Source organism: Apostichopus japonicus, chromosome 2 (genome assembly GCF_037975245.1).
Source record: "Apostichopus japonicus isolate 1M-3 chromosome 2, ASM3797524v1, whole genome shotgun sequence".
Classification (NCBI taxonomy): Eukaryota; Metazoa; Echinodermata; class Holothuroidea; order Aspidochirotida; family Stichopodidae; genus Apostichopus; species Apostichopus japonicus.
In genome coordinates, this window is record NC_092562.1 from 13651176 (window position 1) to 13671355 (window position 20180).

The 20180-nt window shown below is 36.6% G+C and overlaps 1 protein-coding gene across 2 annotated transcripts in view; it reads right to left on the minus strand.

The window, feature by feature from the left end:
- Window positions 1-610: 610 nt before the first annotated feature.
- LOC139978858 (ferric-chelate reductase 1-like) overlaps window positions 611-20180 on the minus strand; it is a 30445-nt gene continuing 10875 nt past the window's right edge. The window contains exons 1-13 of one of the 2 annotated variants that reach the window (XM_071989400.1): window positions 19045-19493; window positions 17803-18077; window positions 15776-15964; window positions 14938-15024; window positions 14096-14255; window positions 13201-13311; window positions 11998-12110; window positions 10843-10935; window positions 10009-10115; window positions 9613-9671; window positions 8191-8352; window positions 6956-7044; window positions 611-5519 (exon numbers count right to left, since the gene is read on the minus strand). In XM_071989400.1, coding sequence (XP_071845501.1) covers window positions 5418-5519; window positions 6956-7044; window positions 8191-8352; window positions 9613-9671; window positions 10009-10115; window positions 10843-10935; window positions 11998-12110; window positions 13201-13311; window positions 14096-14255; window positions 14938-15024; window positions 15776-15964; window positions 17803-17880 — 1350 coding nt within the window. In that variant the 5' untranslated portion in view covers window positions 17881-18077; window positions 19045-19493 and the 3' untranslated portion in view covers window positions 611-5417. Of the gene's footprint in view, window positions 5520-6955; window positions 7045-8190; window positions 8353-9612; window positions 9672-10008; window positions 10116-10842; window positions 10936-11997; window positions 12111-13200; window positions 13312-14095; window positions 14256-14937; window positions 15025-15775; window positions 15965-17802; window positions 18078-19044; window positions 19494-20180 lie in introns of those variants that run through there. The other variant, XM_071989392.1, reaches the window with a different exon arrangement.

The following is a 20180-nucleotide window of genomic DNA, read 5'->3' on the forward strand; positions in this document are numbered from 1 at the left end:
GTAAAACATTGAAAAAATATACTACTAAGTTGATTCCATGGTTTGCACTGTAGCTTCAACAGGAATGTGGTAGCTATGAGATATCATTACATTTAGTTGTTTATAGAAAACACATGTATGTATTCAAGGGGTAATACTTGAGATGAGAGTTACAAGGGGGCATGTTATACCACCCTCCATGGTCGGTATTTTGTTTCTTGTGTGTATCCTCATTGACATAGTCCCGATTTATGTATACGCTGATGTCTACGAGTTGAAAAGTATTATAGCCTAACACCTTAACGCAACATAGACTAACGTTAGGCCCTAGCTTAGGCTACTCTTTGTGCATGTAGAGTATGTAACTTAGGATAGGGATACCCAGTGCTTTATTGCCTATCTCTCTTTGGACAATCTAAGTGTCACTGACAGACAGCCAATTGCAGATTATCTTTTTTCAACTGCTAGCTTAACGTTAGTAACATCTCAGCCTAGTGTTTATAGTAATAACATAATAGTGGCCATCATCGTAGCCTATAATTATCAGCTTTTTAAGTAGTAATAGTAAATTTACTTTTGTGAAGGACACATCTCCTTTTTATACTCAAGGAAACAAATGTACACAATTGGATAGCACTAGTACAACATCTATTTCAGGTGAGAACGATCATTACAAGTTATATTGGCTGGTGAAGTGTTTACATATGAAAAAAAAAAATCTACGATTCTTAATATTAAAAGTATACAATGTAAATATATAGTGGATACCATTGAAAGATAAAGGTGTTCCCAGGACATATAAACCATATTGGCCCTTCCCAACATCCCCAACACCTCTCCTTGCAGCCTTGTAATTCTCAACAGCTTTTACATGACCTTTCGGTATTGTGATTCAGAGCATTTATAAATTCCCATCCCTATTTTCAACTTGCATCATCCAGTGTAGCAACATTCCAAATAACAAAAATTGGGAATCTTACACCAAAAGTCAAATATGGCACCTTAGAAATCTTCTGTTTGATTACTTGTGATACTCAAAGCCAAATCAAATGCTGAGTCAGGCTTAAAATGCCTTCTCACTGACCCCCTCCCCCTCCTTTCACTCACTCCACCAATCCCATTTGCAACCTTCAACTGCCATAATCCAAGCAACATTCCAAATTACAATTGGGAGATCTTTACACCAAAAGTCAAATATGGCGTCTCTGAAAATTCTTCTGCACCATAGGTACTAAGAATGCATTCTCCACATTTGATTACTTGTGATACTCAAAGCCAAATCAAATGCTGAGTCCTGCTTAAAATGCCTTCTCACTGACCCCCCTCCCCCCTCCTTTCACTCACTCTACCAATCCCATTTTTAACCTTCAACTCCCATAATCCAGGCAACATTCCAAATTACAATCGGGAAATCTTACACCAAAAGTCAAATATGGCACCTTAGAAAATCTTGTGAGCCATAGGTACTAAGAAAACAAAGTTTGTAATAAAAATGAATTTTTCTATCCCATAAACTCTACAAAAGTGTACAAATACTTGAAAGACAATAAACACTTATTTCCAAAAGTTACAGATTAGAAGTAGAAAATGTAACCAAATTGCACCATGTTATAAACAATCATTTATGACTTGATAAGAAATAACAGTTTTTATATCATTCCACACAAAATTTCATGTATTAGTCCATTTCATCAGTCCTGGAAAAAGGGAGTTACTGCCTTTAGAGCTGCCATAGGAAAAAGACACTGTAAGTGGATTGAGACTTAAAAATGAAACACATTTTACACTTGGCCTATGTGTACTATACATGCCATGCAGTTAAACGATGACACCAAGGGGGACGAATTCTAGTCCATACTCATTGTGATAAACCAACCACCCAAATAGTAAACAAAGGTACAAAACATAATGTTAAGAAAATACTCCCTGCCCCTTGTTATTAGTACTTGGGACGACAAAAGGTCTATAATAGCATGTACTAAGTAGTGATTTGGTAGATCCAGCACCTCCCTATCTCACCTGAGTCCCCTGTTTCCAAGCTCCTTATACAAAAAAAAAACACAATGGTAAAATGACACAATGGCTTGTAGTGTTTTATTGTCCTGCTAGGTCCCACTACCTGAAAATAATTAGAAACCTATCTGAGAATTAATATCTGTGTACTTATTAAATGGAGTTCCCCACCCCCATATCCATTACTCTGACAGCACCTGTAGTAGTCAATAAAAAATACTCTAGAAAACTGATCCAAATTCAATGACGAAGTAGGCACAGGTCAGAATTTCATTACACAAAAAAAAAGAAGGTCACATGTATTATGAATGACTTTGTGCATTAAGAACACTCTACATTATCTCATAGTGATACTTTAGGATAACCTCAGATCTGAATAAAAATCAATTTGTTTTTCCATTGGCTACTAACTATAAAGCATTTTGTAAATCTTCACTACAAATACCCACATACCAAATATTAAACAAAAAAAGCCATCATCATCATGGTGAAATAATGCAGTAAGATCAACATCTAGCCGTTTATGGTTAGTACTCTTTACAGTTATATTTGAACAGAAAAAAAATCTACTTTATTTTTGCTTTTGAAGCCTCTCGATTATATATAGTTGAATTCTGTCTTTCTTTAGACAACGCATGCTAGTAACTAGTTTGAATATTAAATTCATGACCAACTGGGTCTTACAATTCAAAACTGCAAACCTTTTCATTGTAAACTTAAACATCACATTGTCCAATGTTAGTAGTTGCTCACAAGAGCACTCGCATAGAAACAGGCTGTTATAAGTACAATTATCTCTGGCTAATCAAAAGTTTTGACCAGGGGAGCTACTCTGCCATGATGATAATGTTACAATATTAGAAAAAAAACATGATTCTTTCAGTAACCAATACGAAAATTCTGACACATTGCACACAGTTTCTTCCAACTGTTGACGAGTTGACAGAATTAAATGTTTTCAATATTTCAATGCTCCTCCCCCCCCCCCAAACAAATAATAATAAAAGTCCAAAAAAATGATATAAAAACTGAGAGGAAAAAAAAACAGTTGTAGGTAGGGTTCTAATGTTATATGTTAAACCTGTAAAATTGCAACAAACATTACTGGCGAAAAAGTACTTTACGGTAGATTCCTTTTGTTAGAGAAAAGTTTGATGTACAGCTTTTATACAACACGAATACACTTTATATTACGTTCTACCTTCAGGCAAGTATGCTGAGAAGGTTATACATTTCAGTTCAAGAATGGCATGGTATCTGACAAAGTTTCATACATTTTCTGGTAAAAATTTAATGGTTTTCTCATAAAGAATATTTCTAATAAGAGTTGAGTTCATGTTTCAAGAGCATCAGTATTGTCAGGAATATCTCGAGTTAAAAACATTGGCCAATTTTTTTCAAAATTTGTTCTGTTGGGATTTTGTCCATCTTTCCATAAACACTGAGGAGTACTACAAAAAATATATATATATTTTATGTCACACTGTAAATATGTATTCATTTCAATTATATTTAATGATTTGTGACAAAAAACTTCACAAGTTGAATAATTTGAACAGTTTGCACTAAACAGAGAGCACTAAAAAAAGAAAAACCACTTTTGGAAACTAAAATTATCAAGAAATTTGGAAACAGATTTTTTTACTGTTTTAGAAACCTTGATAAGTATTTCTCAAAAGGGCTGTGTCCATATCACAAGAAAGACCATTTTGAAAGATGAACAGTTGATATGAAACAAGAATAAGACACATTTGAAAGTTGCTAATGTATGAAGCATCTTAATTCATGAGACACATATACCTTGACAAGGCCAATCAATTACACAAACATTTGGAAATGCTAATACAGTAAACATAGTATCTCAGAAAGACGTAATTTCATCAGAGCCTCTTGGTCTTTATGCGTGTACTCGCTGCTTGGTGACATTTAAAGACAATAACTGAAGTGCATGACAGTCACAGTTCATCGATACAACGCTAAACCGACAGCAAATTAAAGATGATAATGTGATCATTATCTCACAGCGACATGCTAAGCAAACTTGGTGAATTGATAGTCAACAGCTAAAAGACGTACTGTATAGCAGTTCGCGTGCATAGAGGCATACCATTTATCTAGCATTATACAAGGAATTAAAATTCATAAACCTCAAAATTACTACTGTACACAACACTGTTCCCTGTACAAGTGTGCACTAGAATATACCTAAAGATCAGCACTGACAAAGTACATATCGCCACCAAATCTGGCGGCGATCAGGAAGATTGCCAGATGCCTAATGACATGGCATGCAGTTCCACCATGGAAGCATTAATTTTGGATTAAAATGATTCCCTCCTAAATTGCAAATTTATAGTTGCATTAAACCTTACTGTTTCTGTCACGCAGACTGTATGTCTGTCACAGAATTAGTATAATAGTGTCACATGATTTATATGGATCACTGTCTCTCCCATAATACATGCATTTATTCCTGTCACGTGACTGGTACAATTGTATCTGTAAGACAGTTTACATATATATATGTCACATGATTTAAAACGGATAGTATCCTGTCACATATTAGCTGATGAAATTGCATCATTTATTTTATTATTATTATGATATTTATATTATTATTTTGCAGTAATTTTCAATCTGTAACCTGCATAACTTTGTCTGCCATATGAATGATGGTCTTTGCCCTGTCACATGACCGATATTCTTTGCACGTGTCTCATGATTGATGTGACTGTATCCAATCACACAACAGGTAAGGTTACATTCCCCATTGGAATGGTTTTAATTGTACTGTAACATTGAGAACCTGTACACATAATGCGGCCAGTACCTATGGTGTGAAATATGCTATTTGTTTAAAAATCCACCCTGTATTTATTTAACTGTGCAGTTTATTTGATTTGTGCGAACGCCAAAAAATTTCACATGTTTAGTTAATATAAAACCCCCATGCTACTTACATACTTCTCATTGCATCCCAATTTAGCTAAAAGATGAGTAGATACATTTTTCAAAGTTTTAATATTTTAGAACAAAGAATGGACATTTTATGAAATACCAAGGTGAAAAGAAGAGTTAGTGCAGGGGGTGTGTTGTAAAACATACTCTGATATACAGTCTTAACAAATCACACATACTAAAGGTGTACTCATGCAGTTGCATAAAAGAAAGAAAGCAGAAGAAAAAACCCGCCCTAGGTTGCTTGTAGTCATGGTACATCAATGTAACCATATTTCTAACTGGCAGACCGTACAAATACTTTGCCTAAAGCCTTCTGCATGAGACACACACACACCAAAAAAAAAAACTTTTTTAAAGCTTAAAACAAAGCTTCATTGAATCATCTGCTTCAACTGTCTGCCCCATTGTCATTGTTAATCGTTTCCTTCTTCAACGTCTTCTTCTCTGTGATGCACGGAGCATTTTCACATTTTCTTACCTATGCCCACTGCCAGCACGATCACCATCACTCCCACGAGCACCACTGTGACATACACCCCGTACAGGATTAACTTGATGATTGGTTCCTGTCAGAAGAGAATAAGAATAACAGAGACTTCTAGGAAAAGCAGCAAGAATGTCAAAAAGCAAACAAACAAAACTGCAAAACTAAAGGACCAAATTGAGAAAAATTTAAAACCACTGTAATGGAAGACATTAACACAAGACATTGCTGTGCCCAGTCATCTGTGGACAAGTCTTTTTTACACTCTTGGTTGGGTAAGTCATGGCTGGGTCATCTTGTATGTATGTATGTATGTATTTAAGACCCTCCTGCGAGCAGGAACTCGTGAAGAAGCCTCATTGGCTTATCAAAGCTGCAAGCTGACCAAAGTCAGTCTCTTACATTCATATTTAACGTCCATGATTATGAATTGTTATTTGCCAACAACTCCATAACTAGACGACATACATTAATCTGGGAGTGACTCGAACCTTATGATTGAAAGGCACCGGCGTTAACCACTGTGCTAACACTCCTCTTCACATCCAAGTGAAATGGTGATCTTGTGCAGATGGGTCAATGTCAATCGTCTGTCAAAACGGAAGATCTGTCGATGAATGTCACTTGTCTTAATATTTTGAGCAAGTCACATACAAGTCACATACTGTAGGCTTTCAAATAGTTTAGCCCTTGGTAGGTGCAACTGCAACAGTGTCCTTCAAGTGGAGGACATAACTCAGTGAGGTCTTCAAACATTTAAGCTTTTAATAAGCCTTGTCAACATATCAAAGTCTATTACATGTTAGCCTTCAACATTCTAGGCTGTCAACATTAGCAGGCTTGCAGCTGAAGATGTTTGACATGTCGGCCATGAAAGCTGAAGCATTCATATTTTTAAGCCTTCAAGAATTAGGCTTTCAATGTTTGATACCTTTTTCGACCTGTCAATTTTCAAGGTATAAGTTTTCAAGATAACAACATTTTACGCATATAGGACTTTTACATTTAGATATTCAATAATCAGGTTTTTTTTTTCAACATCTAGACATCAGCATTTAGTCTTCTGTTTGTAGACATTTAACATTTTCAGCTCTCAACATGCTGTATTGTGTACATGGTGACCATGAAGGTGACACAGTTTATATTGTGGACCTTCCACGGTTAGGATCCAATGTGTTTCGCCTTTTCAAAATGTAAAACCTTCCGTATTGCAAAGAAACTGTAGGCAGTCCACATGTTTTCAATATGAAATTGCCTTTAACTTGAATTGCAATGTGTGACCCTTCAACATTGCAGGATTTCAAGTGTATACCTTGAAACATACATGTAGAGTTTCAACAAACAGAAAATCAGGAGAAAACTACATACTTTTCAATTCTAAAGAAAGATATTGTGACATTTGGTTTCAACATACAGAAATCAGAAGGACATGACATCCTATGAAATTCTAAAGGAAGAGAAATTTTGACATTTTTGCTTTTTTTTGTGAAAAAAGTTAATTGAACCATATATACTGACATTTGGAGGTTCTTGTTCAGCTAGGCCAGCAGTCGATGCAGAGGTAGCATTAGGACCAGCTTTATCTTCCATCGGAATTTCGGTGACGGCTAGAAGAGATCAAGATTGTTAGAAATACGATGACACGGGTGCCGTAATGAGTAGCTGATACCACTGGTACCTCAACAAGCACAAATATCACTGATTTGCTAACAGGTACTAAGTACTGCTATCCGATTAAGCAGCTACAACTTTAGTCGTAATGTTGATGAGTGGGTTACAACTGAATATCTATGAAAGTTACCTCAACTGAGTAGCTACAGTGATGTCTTATTGCCCCACAACAGCTAATCTTATTAGGAAATTTACACTAACACTACCATACTCTAAATAAGTGGTTGCATCTTCTACCTTGATATATGTGATTGCAAATGATAAGGTTTGTAATTAGACGAACAACATTTAACCTACACCTGGCACATTATATGATTGGCTACAACTGCTATCTTAAAAAGGCTTTCTGGTGACCAACAATGTCAAACTTTCATCGAAGAGAAAAATATTCCACACTGCTAGTTGAAAACCCCATCTCAGTATCGTTTCCCTCTAACTCGAGATATAGTTTGATTAAATATAACCTATTTTTGAGTGGCTAAACCTTCAACTTGAGGTTACATCTTATATTTTTTATTAGAGGGCCTCGTGGAAAATTAGCTAAATAGCTAAACGAGCTACCCTCTCAAAATAAAGTTTAAATAAAAATAAATAAAATAAAACTACTCCAGGAAGTTGGATCACAGTAAGACATCTGTCATCTGAGCCAATAGTCTTCAAAATTCCTGAATTAGACAATTATAATCTTGAAACTGATACTTTTGGAAAATTTTGTATAAGTAGCTGTCAAATGTTTCTGTATCTAGAAGTTCATCAAAATGACTCTTTTTTCTTTTCTTTTTGGAAATATTCTTTTCCTTACAATTCACAGTTTCAGCTGAATTGCCCTGAAGGCATCATCCATAACAACAACAAAATTTGAGTTGATTCAAATCTTTGCGATACAAAAATGTTATAATGATGTGGTTTTTGCTAAGGTATCAGAACATTTTCAGCAATTTTGGCAAGCAATCGACTTCAGTCACCAGATCCTTTAAATAGCTGCTATATTTGATAACTTAGTAAGTGGCTACAAGTAATATGTGATTAATGAGTCCTTGCAAAAGAGTTCAAGACTCACACACGAGTATAAAGGTACTCACCTTTTTTCTGGAGTAAATCAATTACTGTCAGAAGGACCCAGACAGCTAAATGAAAGAACACCAGGGCTATCGCGATGGGAAAGACGAACTGCGGCACCGACTGTAGCAACACACCTCCTTCCTGGCCAGGACGATTAGAAGTACCCAACAAAATCGTCACACCTGTGAAATAGTTCAAAACATTAAAGGTTTGATGGGTGATAATGAGCATCTATTACATTCGTAGGGATTTGACATAATAATAATAATGTCATGCAACTGAGAAAGAATCGAAATACCAAATACTCATATAGATCTACAGTATCAAATCCAGAAAGCAATCGTATAACTCAACCAACAGACTAATTATCATATATCACGTTAAAGCTTCTATGGAGATTCTACATTAAAGGTTGCCAGTATTGAAGCATGCTTGAAACTGCCAGAACTTTTACAAATTCATTCATCTAAATGATCATCCCATCTGAGTGACCCACCCCAAGATGATCTGGGGGAATGAATTATCAGATGTTTCCCAGGGAGATACAATGATCTAGAAGAGAAAAGTCAAAAGAGTTCAAGCATGACCGAAGGTGACCATTTTTATTACATTGCCAAAGCAGAATCTATGCCATGGTGACGGCGTGTGTTGTGCGTATTTGGTCCGTAAACATGATTATTCACATATTATACAACACCTAAATATATTCCGGCCGTTTGATTGGTCAATTGCTCGTCGGTTGCATGCAAAAATCTGCTCTATTGCACTCTATGAAATAGAACCATGGGTTATACTTTTTTGATAGCACTTTTTTCAATGGTAAGAGAGCAGAGAAACCTGTCTGTTCAAAACAATCTGTTGCATGAGTGCATTTTACATCCAATTATATCCAAATTTGAAGGTGTTGTATAAAACAAATAATGAACGGTTTCCATTCGTGCAATAGTGCAAATATTTCATTCGTTGAAAGATGTAATTTGTTCCATTCAACTCAGCTGCGCCTCGTTGAATGGAACATCCATCTTTCAACTCATGAAATATTTGCACTATTGCACTCATAGCCATTCATTATTTGTATAGTAAATGATGGTTCAACTTCATATTTGTTATGCGAGTCCACTGGTACATGAGTAAAGAAACCTGTCCTTTATTTGTTGACGAGTCAGTGGTCATTTAAGAGAACGGATGTTAACGTCTGAAGAGTTTTGTGTACATGATTATTCCAAAAGTTTAAGTTGGAATTAGTTTCATATTTTTGTAGGTTGATCCACATAGTACAGGAACCTTTCTGTCCATGATGGTCAAAATTTTAATGATCTTGGGTTTGGACTAATCACTTATTTTGTTGGCACTCTGGTTGGTCTTTCTAATATATTTGGGGACAATGCAGCATGGCCGTTACATTCAGTAGTTTTTGAAAGACTGGTAAAACATAATCATACCTCCAAGGAGAAGAGCTGACATACCAACACCCCAGTGACACCAGTTAAACAGATTTCTCCTGAAAAAAAATGGGAAAAAGAAAGAGACAATGTTATGCAACCGTCTTAAAACACTTTGAAAGTGCTGTAGACTTGGAAGCACTGTTCACATTAGTGTCAGGCAATTGGGGGATTCCCGCAACTTATCTAGATAGTCCCGCAAAAATATTTTCTCTTTTGGGAATTTCCCGCAACAATTCCTGGTACTTCCCGCAACTTGCACTTTTGTACAAGTTTACAAAACTAGCCGATAATAAGGTTGAAGAGGTCACAATGGCCAACCTTGAATACAGCCTTATATTTCCCATATTGATCAAAAGGTGTGAGAAAACATACAGTACCCCTGTGGCGACTCACCAAGGTTCTCCTGGGTGTGGCCTAAACAGAGCCATGATGACATTGATTGGTCCAAGTGCCATTACAATGGTTCCGAGTATGGCATGCATGAACCTAATCGTACCTTCCTGTTGAAACATCACAAAAAATTGTATGTGAAACGTGTTCTGTAATTATTCACAAGATCTTAATGATTTACAGACAACAAACCCAAACCCACAAATTTTGCTCTTAACCACATGTGAGCAAACAATTTTCTGCAGTCTGGGAGATTTTTAGAAACCCTTTAGACCTGCAGGCCATGTTAGCAGGGTCAACAACAAAAATATGTATAGACCTTATTTGGGGAGTTTGAATACAGGGGCTAATGGTGACAGGAATTTTTTGTAACTAAATTAACAGATGGACAATAAATACTTATTTCCCATTTAAAGTCATTTAATGTGGCAAGCTACATCCTTAATTTATCGAGGCACTTGGGTTGAGTACAAAGTTCCACTGTGGCCCAACAAGACCAATTTCATGCCCATCTCTGCTCTAGACATTCAGCATTATAGAACGTCGGTAGAATATATATGCAAATGTTGTGAGCACTGAGTAAACATCTCTTACTCAGAAGTACTGTAGACTAATGGTTGCATCACCTGCAAGGCACCAAAATTTTCATGGAGATGAGAAAAATCCAGATTACGAATAAATTAACGACAATACACAAATCCTGGCCATGAAATGTGGATTGAGCTTTATACGCACAAGGTGCACTATTTAGCATCTTCAAATTTGATTTTGAAATAAAAGAACACATAGTGTTATCAATTATTACACTATATTACATTTAGTTTTTATAGCACTCACCTCTGGTTTGATATAACCTCCGACATGAATAATAATGACAATGTAAGCTATCACGGCAAGTGTAACCACAGAAACCATGCAGAACCGGTGGACCTGCCATAAGAGAATGGATAAAATCTGGTCATTATTTTCAGTGTCCATCGTATGAAAGACTAACTATCATCCAAATGAATAAAAGTGAAGAAATCGAAATAACGAGAAGAAAATGAATAAAAGTGAAGAAATCGGAAAAAAAACGTGAAGAAAATGAATAAAGTGAAGGAATCAAACAAAATGAATAAAAGTGAAGAAATAGAAAAAAACGTGATTTTTTTTTTATGGGGGGCTAACCACAATTCTCCACCAATTTTACAGTTGTAGAATTTGGAAGAAAACAATATATACTCTTTATAGCTACGGTGAGAAACAAAAATCATATATTACCCCTTCCAAGACCAGGGATGCATTCAAGCTAAAACCACTTTGTACATAACAAAGGCGGAGCATCGATCCCGGAAGCATCTACCTCCAACTTCTGCGTTAACTACATACATATTGACCTAAATGCATGTTTAATGATTATGACACATAAAGATAATATAAATTAAATTTGCACAGGAACAGCCAGCATTGATTCCAAGCTGACATCACCTAACGAGGAAAGGAAGGACCAAAATTATTGGAATTTCGTAATTTTGATTTCCCCAAAACTTCCAAACAAAGATGCTTGGTAGGTCACAAAATCTGATTATAAGGCAAAAGTCAAACAAATGAACAACACCTATGCAAAATTGAGTTTTTGTTTTTTTGTTTACTTTTAGCTATAGAATTGCAACATTATATTACAGGGCATGTAAATGACAGACCGGCTCATTTTGACAGTTTCAAATTAGGTATCAATATCCTGGTGATTCAGGCCCTCTGATTCATTCTCAGACATCAAGGGAGATAATCAGCTATGGAAAGGTTCTTTTGTCCAAGTGATGATAAAATTATTCTGAAACTATGAGTTATATTTATTAATCTCTAGAATATTTGGGGTGCAATTCTGATCACCTTTGAGGGGTATGTGCACTACATGCTTGAGTAAAATGCCAGTGGATCCTATCAAAGTGAAAGAAGTGTTGTAAGTGAATAACTTCATCCAAAAAGATGGAAGATCAGCCCATAACTTACGGCAAACCAAGACGGCTTCCCACAGAGTTTACCTGGCAACGACTTCTTAAAGAACCTAGCTGTGGTAATGCCAATACTTGCAAAGCCCAGCCAAGCCAAGACCATAAAAATACCTAAACATGCAGAGGAAAAAAATTTAGTAAAAGCAACATATTACAGCAAAAGATACATGAATGTGAAACAAAATGCCTCCCTCCACCCAACCCATTTTACAGCATTTTATCAGGTTGCTACACACTTCCTCCCCCGGCCCACCATCTCTATTTTCACTACCTACGACACCAACGTACCACTACCTTTCTGCAAATTCAATTGCAGTTTATTCGGACCGGTTCTATAGACACCCTTCCTAGCAAATTTGAAGATGCTCTGCACCTTTTTGACATGATCAACTCTTAAGTAGTGAGTGGTTCAATTAGTTAGACAAGTTAGTTCTTACTTTGTGTTTAATTTGATACTAGCAATGTTTACATCCTTGCAAGGGACAAAAAACAATATAGTCTCCCAACTAGACAAGTTTGCATTCAAACTGGTAAAGTTCTGCCAGTGTGTCATGGGATCTAACAAAAAGGATTCTGATTGTTTCATCACCTTGTGCCCAAATGCCAAACCATAAACGTTTAATTTGATCAAGGTGGCAACTTATAATGCTTTTGGCTTGTCGGGGGGTCAATATTGCAACAATAATATCATACCTTGAAAATATAAAAACAAAAAATATTTAACTTTACTGGAACAAACCTATGCCATTTCCATACTGAAACCAAACATTGCTCTCCTGTCCAGTTCTTTATGTCCAATCATAAAATTTACAAAGTTCACTGTCAGTTGGCAGATTGTGTGAGTTTTTCTTTTGCTACTTACCTACCCCAAACTTGATTCGATACTTTTCTCTCATCATCGCACATATTGCAAAATATCAGACTCCCATCTTTCACTTCATGAAGAAAGAAAATCCTCTGTGGATTTTTGACTGACACCCTCCCCCCCCCCCCCCCTGCAACGGCATAGAAACAACGGTCATAAAGTGATCAACACCAACCACAAGCTGAATGGCTCAGTGAGTAGAGCACAGGATTGTAATCCTTATGTCACTGGTTCAACCACCATTGTGGTCAATATCCTCTTTCTTTCTTTCAAATTTGTAATGTTGTCCCTGATTTATTGATAAAAAAGGCCAGGATGTTATTAAAAGAATACTACCATGAAGCTTTTGTAGTGCACTGACAGAGGACCCAACACCTGCAGCAATGTTTTCTGTGAAGTCAGTCGGTCCTGAACCAACTTCACGTTCGGCATGCCTGGTGACATGACCTGTGAAGAAACATCAGGTCTGTCATAGCTTCAGAAACACATCAAATATTGGAACAAAAAGTAAACTATTTTTCTAAGAAAAGGCACCCCAAGATAGATAGCCATGGTCACAAAAGACCAAAGAACTTGAACCCATTCTCAACACCAGTCCCCTCTTCATTGAGCCTGTGATCATGAAACGATGCATTGCGATGTCTTAACTGCACGCTTTTTAGCATAATTAGCAAATTTAGAGCCAGGGGAGTAGTTCTCAGTATCAAAATTAAAATTCAGCGTTTCTGACGGACAGTTGCAGAAAGGTAGGAATTAGCTACCTGAAAGATGTGATGGCACAAGAGCAGTGTGAGTTAAGAGGTCAGGTATTAGAATCTGCAGTTCACCCCTCCCACACCATCATTTGGACATGTATGACATCATTACCAATTCTTCTTATATTTGCAAACAGAATGTTCAGAAATTAAATATCATTTTTCGGGGGAATTACCAAAGTGATTTTGAGAAAATAGATACCAATTTCTCTCACCACTGTATCACTTCCCCCTTGCCCCCCCCCCCAAAAAAAATATATAAACAACATTGATCAAAGCTTCTATAACGTTTTATGGAATTGCATTACCTCAAATTATATTTTCTTACTCTTTTCTTTATCTTTTGGGATTTCCCAAACAGCGTAATTACTTGAGATATACTTATTCATCATGATATTAATCTACTACATATTAAACACACACCTGTAGTTAATTCGACATTGGCCTTGTATCTTGTACAGTTAGTGTATACCTACCATCAGAAGTAAGAGATGCCCCCCAAGCAAGTAATGGTGTGTATTCATTTTCAGTTTGGAGATCGAAAAAGTCTGAATCGCCTGCTACACTCTGCTCTCTTTTAAAAGTGCAAGACAATACGCCATTTTCAAAGGTCACAGATTGGTCGGACACACCTTTCTGTCATGAAAGAGGAACACATAAACGACGGAATCGTCTTTACTTTGCTTCAACCCAACGATTTCAAACAGATTAGTTTTACAGGAAGATAAATGTATCTGGATGTGTTCAATTTGTTCCTCTGAAGTCTATAAAAGTCACACCAGGAAGGATGAAACCTGCTAATAACTAGCCAGATCATAACATGAAAATGAAATGTGTGGGACACAAAATGTTAAAAATGTTCCGTGTTTGTCTTACGTAATAACACATAAGAAGAAGCTATAGATGTGAGAATGAGTAAAGTGGGTACAAACAGTTGGACTGGTTACTAAGAGAGGACGGTGCCAAAATGTTACCAAGTGTTGATTAAGAAGGCACAGAATGGACTGGTCACCATGAAAGAACACAGCTACAGTATAAGGTTACCAAGAGTCAATAAAATGCTTTTGCAATGGAGGTGACATACTCCCTGATGCTGGTATGTGGGTGACCATATCTTGACTCTTCAGCATAAACTAATGGCATTATTGATGACCTCAAAGGCAACTACAATCTCACATTTTTTTTCAAATACTGGAACTACATTATTTTACAGGAGTGCAATAGGGAACCATATGTAAACCCTCAACCCTTGTGTCCCCCCCCCCTCCCCTCCCCAACAAAAAACTAATTTTTTTCAAATGCTACTTTGGTCACTCACCAGTTCTAGAGGAATGTTGGATCTGACATCATTTCTGGATCGGACGACAGCTCTATTTGAGGTGCAAGCATAGACTTCAGAATCATCCTGAAGAAGAAAGCAAAACACACTATTGAGCTGCTTACTATCCTATAAACACACTACTCCAGCAAGCAGTGTTGTAGACAAGACTTCAACAATCCAGATGAAATCCAGATGTACAATGGCGAGGAGCCAAGTAAACACACAGAAGTTGCACATACCCTAACATTGCCCACTAACTAGTTCTAGCATCAGACTTTGTGTTACACCTGTATAGTACAAACTTGTATTCACTCATAGGGTAGTACAATTGTCTAAATTTGTACTACTCATGGACTATTTTGTTAACTGTTCCACTCGTACTCTGCAAACATATACATATCATGTACTCGTACCGGTACCCACTCATGGATGAAGTTGTACTCTTACTTGTGCAATGTCTAGAGCCATTTTTTAGGAAGCCTTCCAGCCTAATTCTGGTTTACTGGCAATTACTGCCCCCCTCCATCATCCTGTCATACAACCATAAGTATCTTGGAAGTACCTGTTTAAATTTAAATATCCTATTCTTTATTCCATCATAGTATTGTGTGTGTGCACTGGCAGTCTTAAGACAGCGTCTAATTATTCCTTGCCTTGTATAGGGGAGGGGGTAGGGGGCTGCTTGTTAAAGCCTTGGTTATTCAGTACTTGTGTACCTCCTTGAAATTATGCACTTTCTGTACTCCAAATGTACTACTTTATATGGTGGCAAGACTGTAAATTAACTACTAAAATGGCTATGCACAATATGTATTAAAAATTGTATAATACTTACCATTCCCCCAGACTTTGAGAGACCAATTGCAATGTAACCATCAGCACCTGCAACGAGGTTGAATAAAATAAGTCCATCCTCTCCCAAACTCCAGGATGAAAATGCGGTACAGCTGTTTGCAGGGTCAGCAGTATCACACCCAGGGGGTATACTGAAGCATCCTTTACTCTCCCCGCACACGCCCTCGTCCTGTGTATAGCAAAAGAAATAAACCATTAATAAACACTAAGCAGAAAATGAACATGTAGCCAGCTAGTAAAGCTAGCCATGTAGGCAATTGTCAGTACTGGCAGTAGAGTAGAATATGGGATGCAGTATTAATTCAAGGAACTCGGTCTCTCCCCCAAAAATTGAAGAGAATTTAAAAAATTGATATGTTAAAGACTACTTGTATGTTGCTGAGTGTACATATAATATTTCATACATTGTAAACAATATTTTATTTTGTAAACAGTTTCTTTTCCCAAGTTCTGTCATGTAGATTATTTGTTCTGTTAGACCTGAGAAGTGTAAAACTGGCTTTCTCAAGGGCTCTGGACACCACTGAAACAAACCTCTCCCGCTTATTTTTTTTTATCCTTTTAATTCTGTTTTCCATTTAGTGCATGATTATCTGCATGATGCCAGGAGACATTACATTGCTCATTGGCACACTCCAACATGTAACTTTGAACACCAACAACTCTACTATGTGTGCCAAAAACACCTTTACATAAAAGGAACAATATGTTTGCAGACCTGAAGGTAATAACCAGAAAGTAAAATGCATTTAGGTTTCGATGACTTCATTACACTAGACTTAGACTGCTTGTTCACCAGAAATAGCTCTTTCTGTATAATATATAAATGTCATGAACCACTAGTTTGATGTATAATTACTACTATATGGTATGATAAAAACAGGTCAGTCTACTGTACGTGGCAATACACACCTCCACCTAAAACAGTAGGGGTCTTGTACTCAATGTGATTCATCCACACACAAAGTATGAGAAGTATCCAACATTCCTACAGTACTTTGAGATATATGTTTAAAGGTTTCCAGATTTTGACCTCTGGTGACCTCATGAATTTTGACCTACACCAACAACAGGATTCTTGTACTCAAAATGGCAAATCCATACACCATTGAGAAGTAGCCATGATTTCTACCATCAGATATCATGTTAAGAAGGTTTTCCAAGTTTGACTGCTGACAACCTTTGACCTCCACAAAACAACTGAGTTCTGTTCAATATAACGCATCCACATGATCAGTATGAGAAGTATCCATGCCTGCTATCTTGAAATATCCTGTTTACAAGGTTTGCAGTGTTTGACCACTGGAGACCTCAGATAACCTTTGTCCTCCACCAAAAACAATAAGGATCTTCTACTCACTATAATGCATCCACTTGCCAATTATGAAAAGTACCCATGCTTCCTAACTTGAGATATCATGTTTACAAGGTTGCACAGTTTGACCTCTGGTGAGCTCATGACTTTTGACCTCCACCAAAAAGAATAGGGTTCTTCTACTTGGTATGGGGCATCTACATGTGAAGTATGCAAAGTATCAATGATTCCTATCTTGAGATATCGTGTTTAAAAACTGGGCCTCACACACACATGCCTGCATGAGTTTCTCTTGTCATCAAAAACACAAGTTCACATTACAATGATCATTTCCATTGCCACTAAAGAGACATCACAACAGTTTCGACACCTGTCAAGATCAATAGCCGCCTACAGTCCTTTTGTATGGGAACTAGATCAAACCATGAAAACATTGGCCTTCAAGAAAAAGTTCCTCTCTACCACATCTACAGTACAGTAACCATCTTTTTATATAAAGTAATGTATGCTTTTCTAAAAGAATTATCAACAAGGCAGTTGACAAATTTGTTTTCAACCAACCAGAGTGGTTTGATGAAAACTTAAAAAATTACTCAGCGATCTTATAAATTTGGATCTTCTCAACATCTGAGGAAATATATACCATAGGTCTACAGTAGTTTGAAAAGACAAACCTTTGAATTTGTTCTTACCTGCACAAATTGAGATTGCACTACCGATGAATAAATTAAGCAGGTTGCCATGGCAACCATGACTGTGTGGCACAACATCTTCAAAGTCTTCCTTCTGTTATTACCTTTGTGGCAGATATGAAACAGCTTCAAATAGGTTTACTGAAAAGTTAATAATTGCGGTTAACTCGCACCAACGTTTCTGGATTGATACAGTATGACTGTAGGGTGGCCGATAGAATTAATGCAAGCCTGTCTGTCTGTCTGTCTGTCCAGCCACCAAACGGAAAAGGAATCTGCCAAAAAAAAAAACGTGGAAATGAAAATTATTCTGAACCACTGTGCAGACATACCATACTACATCACTAGGGCAACACTGGCTTAATCTATGTGCAAATGCCCATACATGTACTGTACGTAGTAAACATTTACACAATATACTGTAGAATTGCTCTCCTTGATAAACTGTACTTGGCGACCGCTTCATACATACTGTACTGTATTCATTTAGTGAAGAATACTTTCAAGTGTACATTTTGTGGTTTTTTTCTCACTTTTGTTAACCTTTAATTCACTAATGATGCCAATTGTAAAAAATGTACTTTTTGTTTTTTTCTCACTTTCACTTTCTCAAGTGATAACAATTATATTTACACTGGAAAATTAGTGGCAACAAAGTGAACAAACTGAAATTAAATTTAAAATTGAACCTTCATGCATATTTTCAATGGAAGCAGGTTAACAAAGGAAACGAGTAAATCAAGTAGCAAGCCACTGGCATATTGTAAACTCATCTTTCTCTATAATTAGTTGTTCATTAGAGAACTTTGTAATGTGGATTGATCTCACCACAAAATGTTTGTGAGAAAAAAAAAAAATATTCCCACATAAACTACCATTGATTGAGAGCTAGGGTTACACCAACAGAGCTGTATTGTATACATACAACAGCGTGTATAATATAACTATATAAATATATATAAAAGAGTCATTTTGTACATTATACACAGCAAACAAGTTTACATAGCACACCCACTTTTGAAACATGCCTGAGTCATTTCTTAGAATTGATCTGAACAAAGAAATTACAACTAGGCATCACAAAATATGAAAAAGTGTAAATAAAATGTTAACAGAACAAAGACAAGGACTGTTCCCATACTTTTCTGTACTATTAGTATTCCTGAAGAAAAGTTACAAGCCCAAAAAATAAACCAGGTAATAACGTAAAGGCTGAGAAAAATAAAGAAAAAACTGTATTACCTCTCACAGCAAGTACTGTACGCCTTGTTCACATTTGAGAATGCGGGGTTAACCTGACATTGGATGGGATCAGGATCAGGCCCCACAATCAGGATAATCCCTTTTGTTAAAGAGGGTATTTAAATAAAAAACAAACTGTTCTGAGTTCCTTTACACACGCTAATATAATACACTCACTATACACTAGTTCACCATAATGTTCCCGTGAAGGTTCACTTGAAAAGTTCACTTGAATGTTCACTTGAATTGGTTCACTTGAATTGGTTCACTTGATTGTTCACTTGAATATTCGCTTGATTAAAAATATATATAGTCCAACACTAACACTCAAAAACCCCACCAGTGATCCTGTAGAAAGAGGTGAAAACAAAGTCAACAAAGTCAACACTAACACCTTTCACTCAGGATCAGACACTACAAACAGGATAATCCCTTTCTGGAAGGATCCTGGTCATGCTAGAGTGATCACAATTGAAGTGTGAATGCTGATTTTTGCCAAGTCACCTCCACATACAGTAAACACAGACTGGCAGCGAGACTGAAGGCTCCCTTTTAAATAACTAACTTGATTTGTCAACAACCGTTGTGACCTTTCAGTGCTTGCATAATTCTCTTTCATGTTAACACTGAACCACACCCCATTCTCAAATGTGGACGCAATCCTGAGTCAGCTTCAAATATATCACCTCTTCAAGGGAAGGCAAGAACCTGATCTCCCTTAGATTCTCAAATGTGAACAATGCCTTGATCATGGAAATCTCCCAAATACTAGAGGACAAGATAACGTTTTTTTTGGCTCAATTTATTAATTAGAACCAAATGCCTACATACTTGATCTGCAGACCTTTACAACACTTCCATCATAGTACTTAGAGTGTAAATCTGTATTTCCCAACCTAACTTAATCTTATGAATTGGCGATGGTGTTTAAGAGGTTATCCATGCAATAATATACCACTTATATTTCTGTTCAATTGAGAATTCTGAAGTCAGAAATAATTCAAAAATGCAAATATACAGGTATGACTAGCTAGTGGCTTAAAGTAATATCTTAATACACAATAACTTAATTTATATCTTTCATGATTACTGTTTTTCTCTTCAAACCTCTTCCCAATTTCCCCCAATTTGATTAT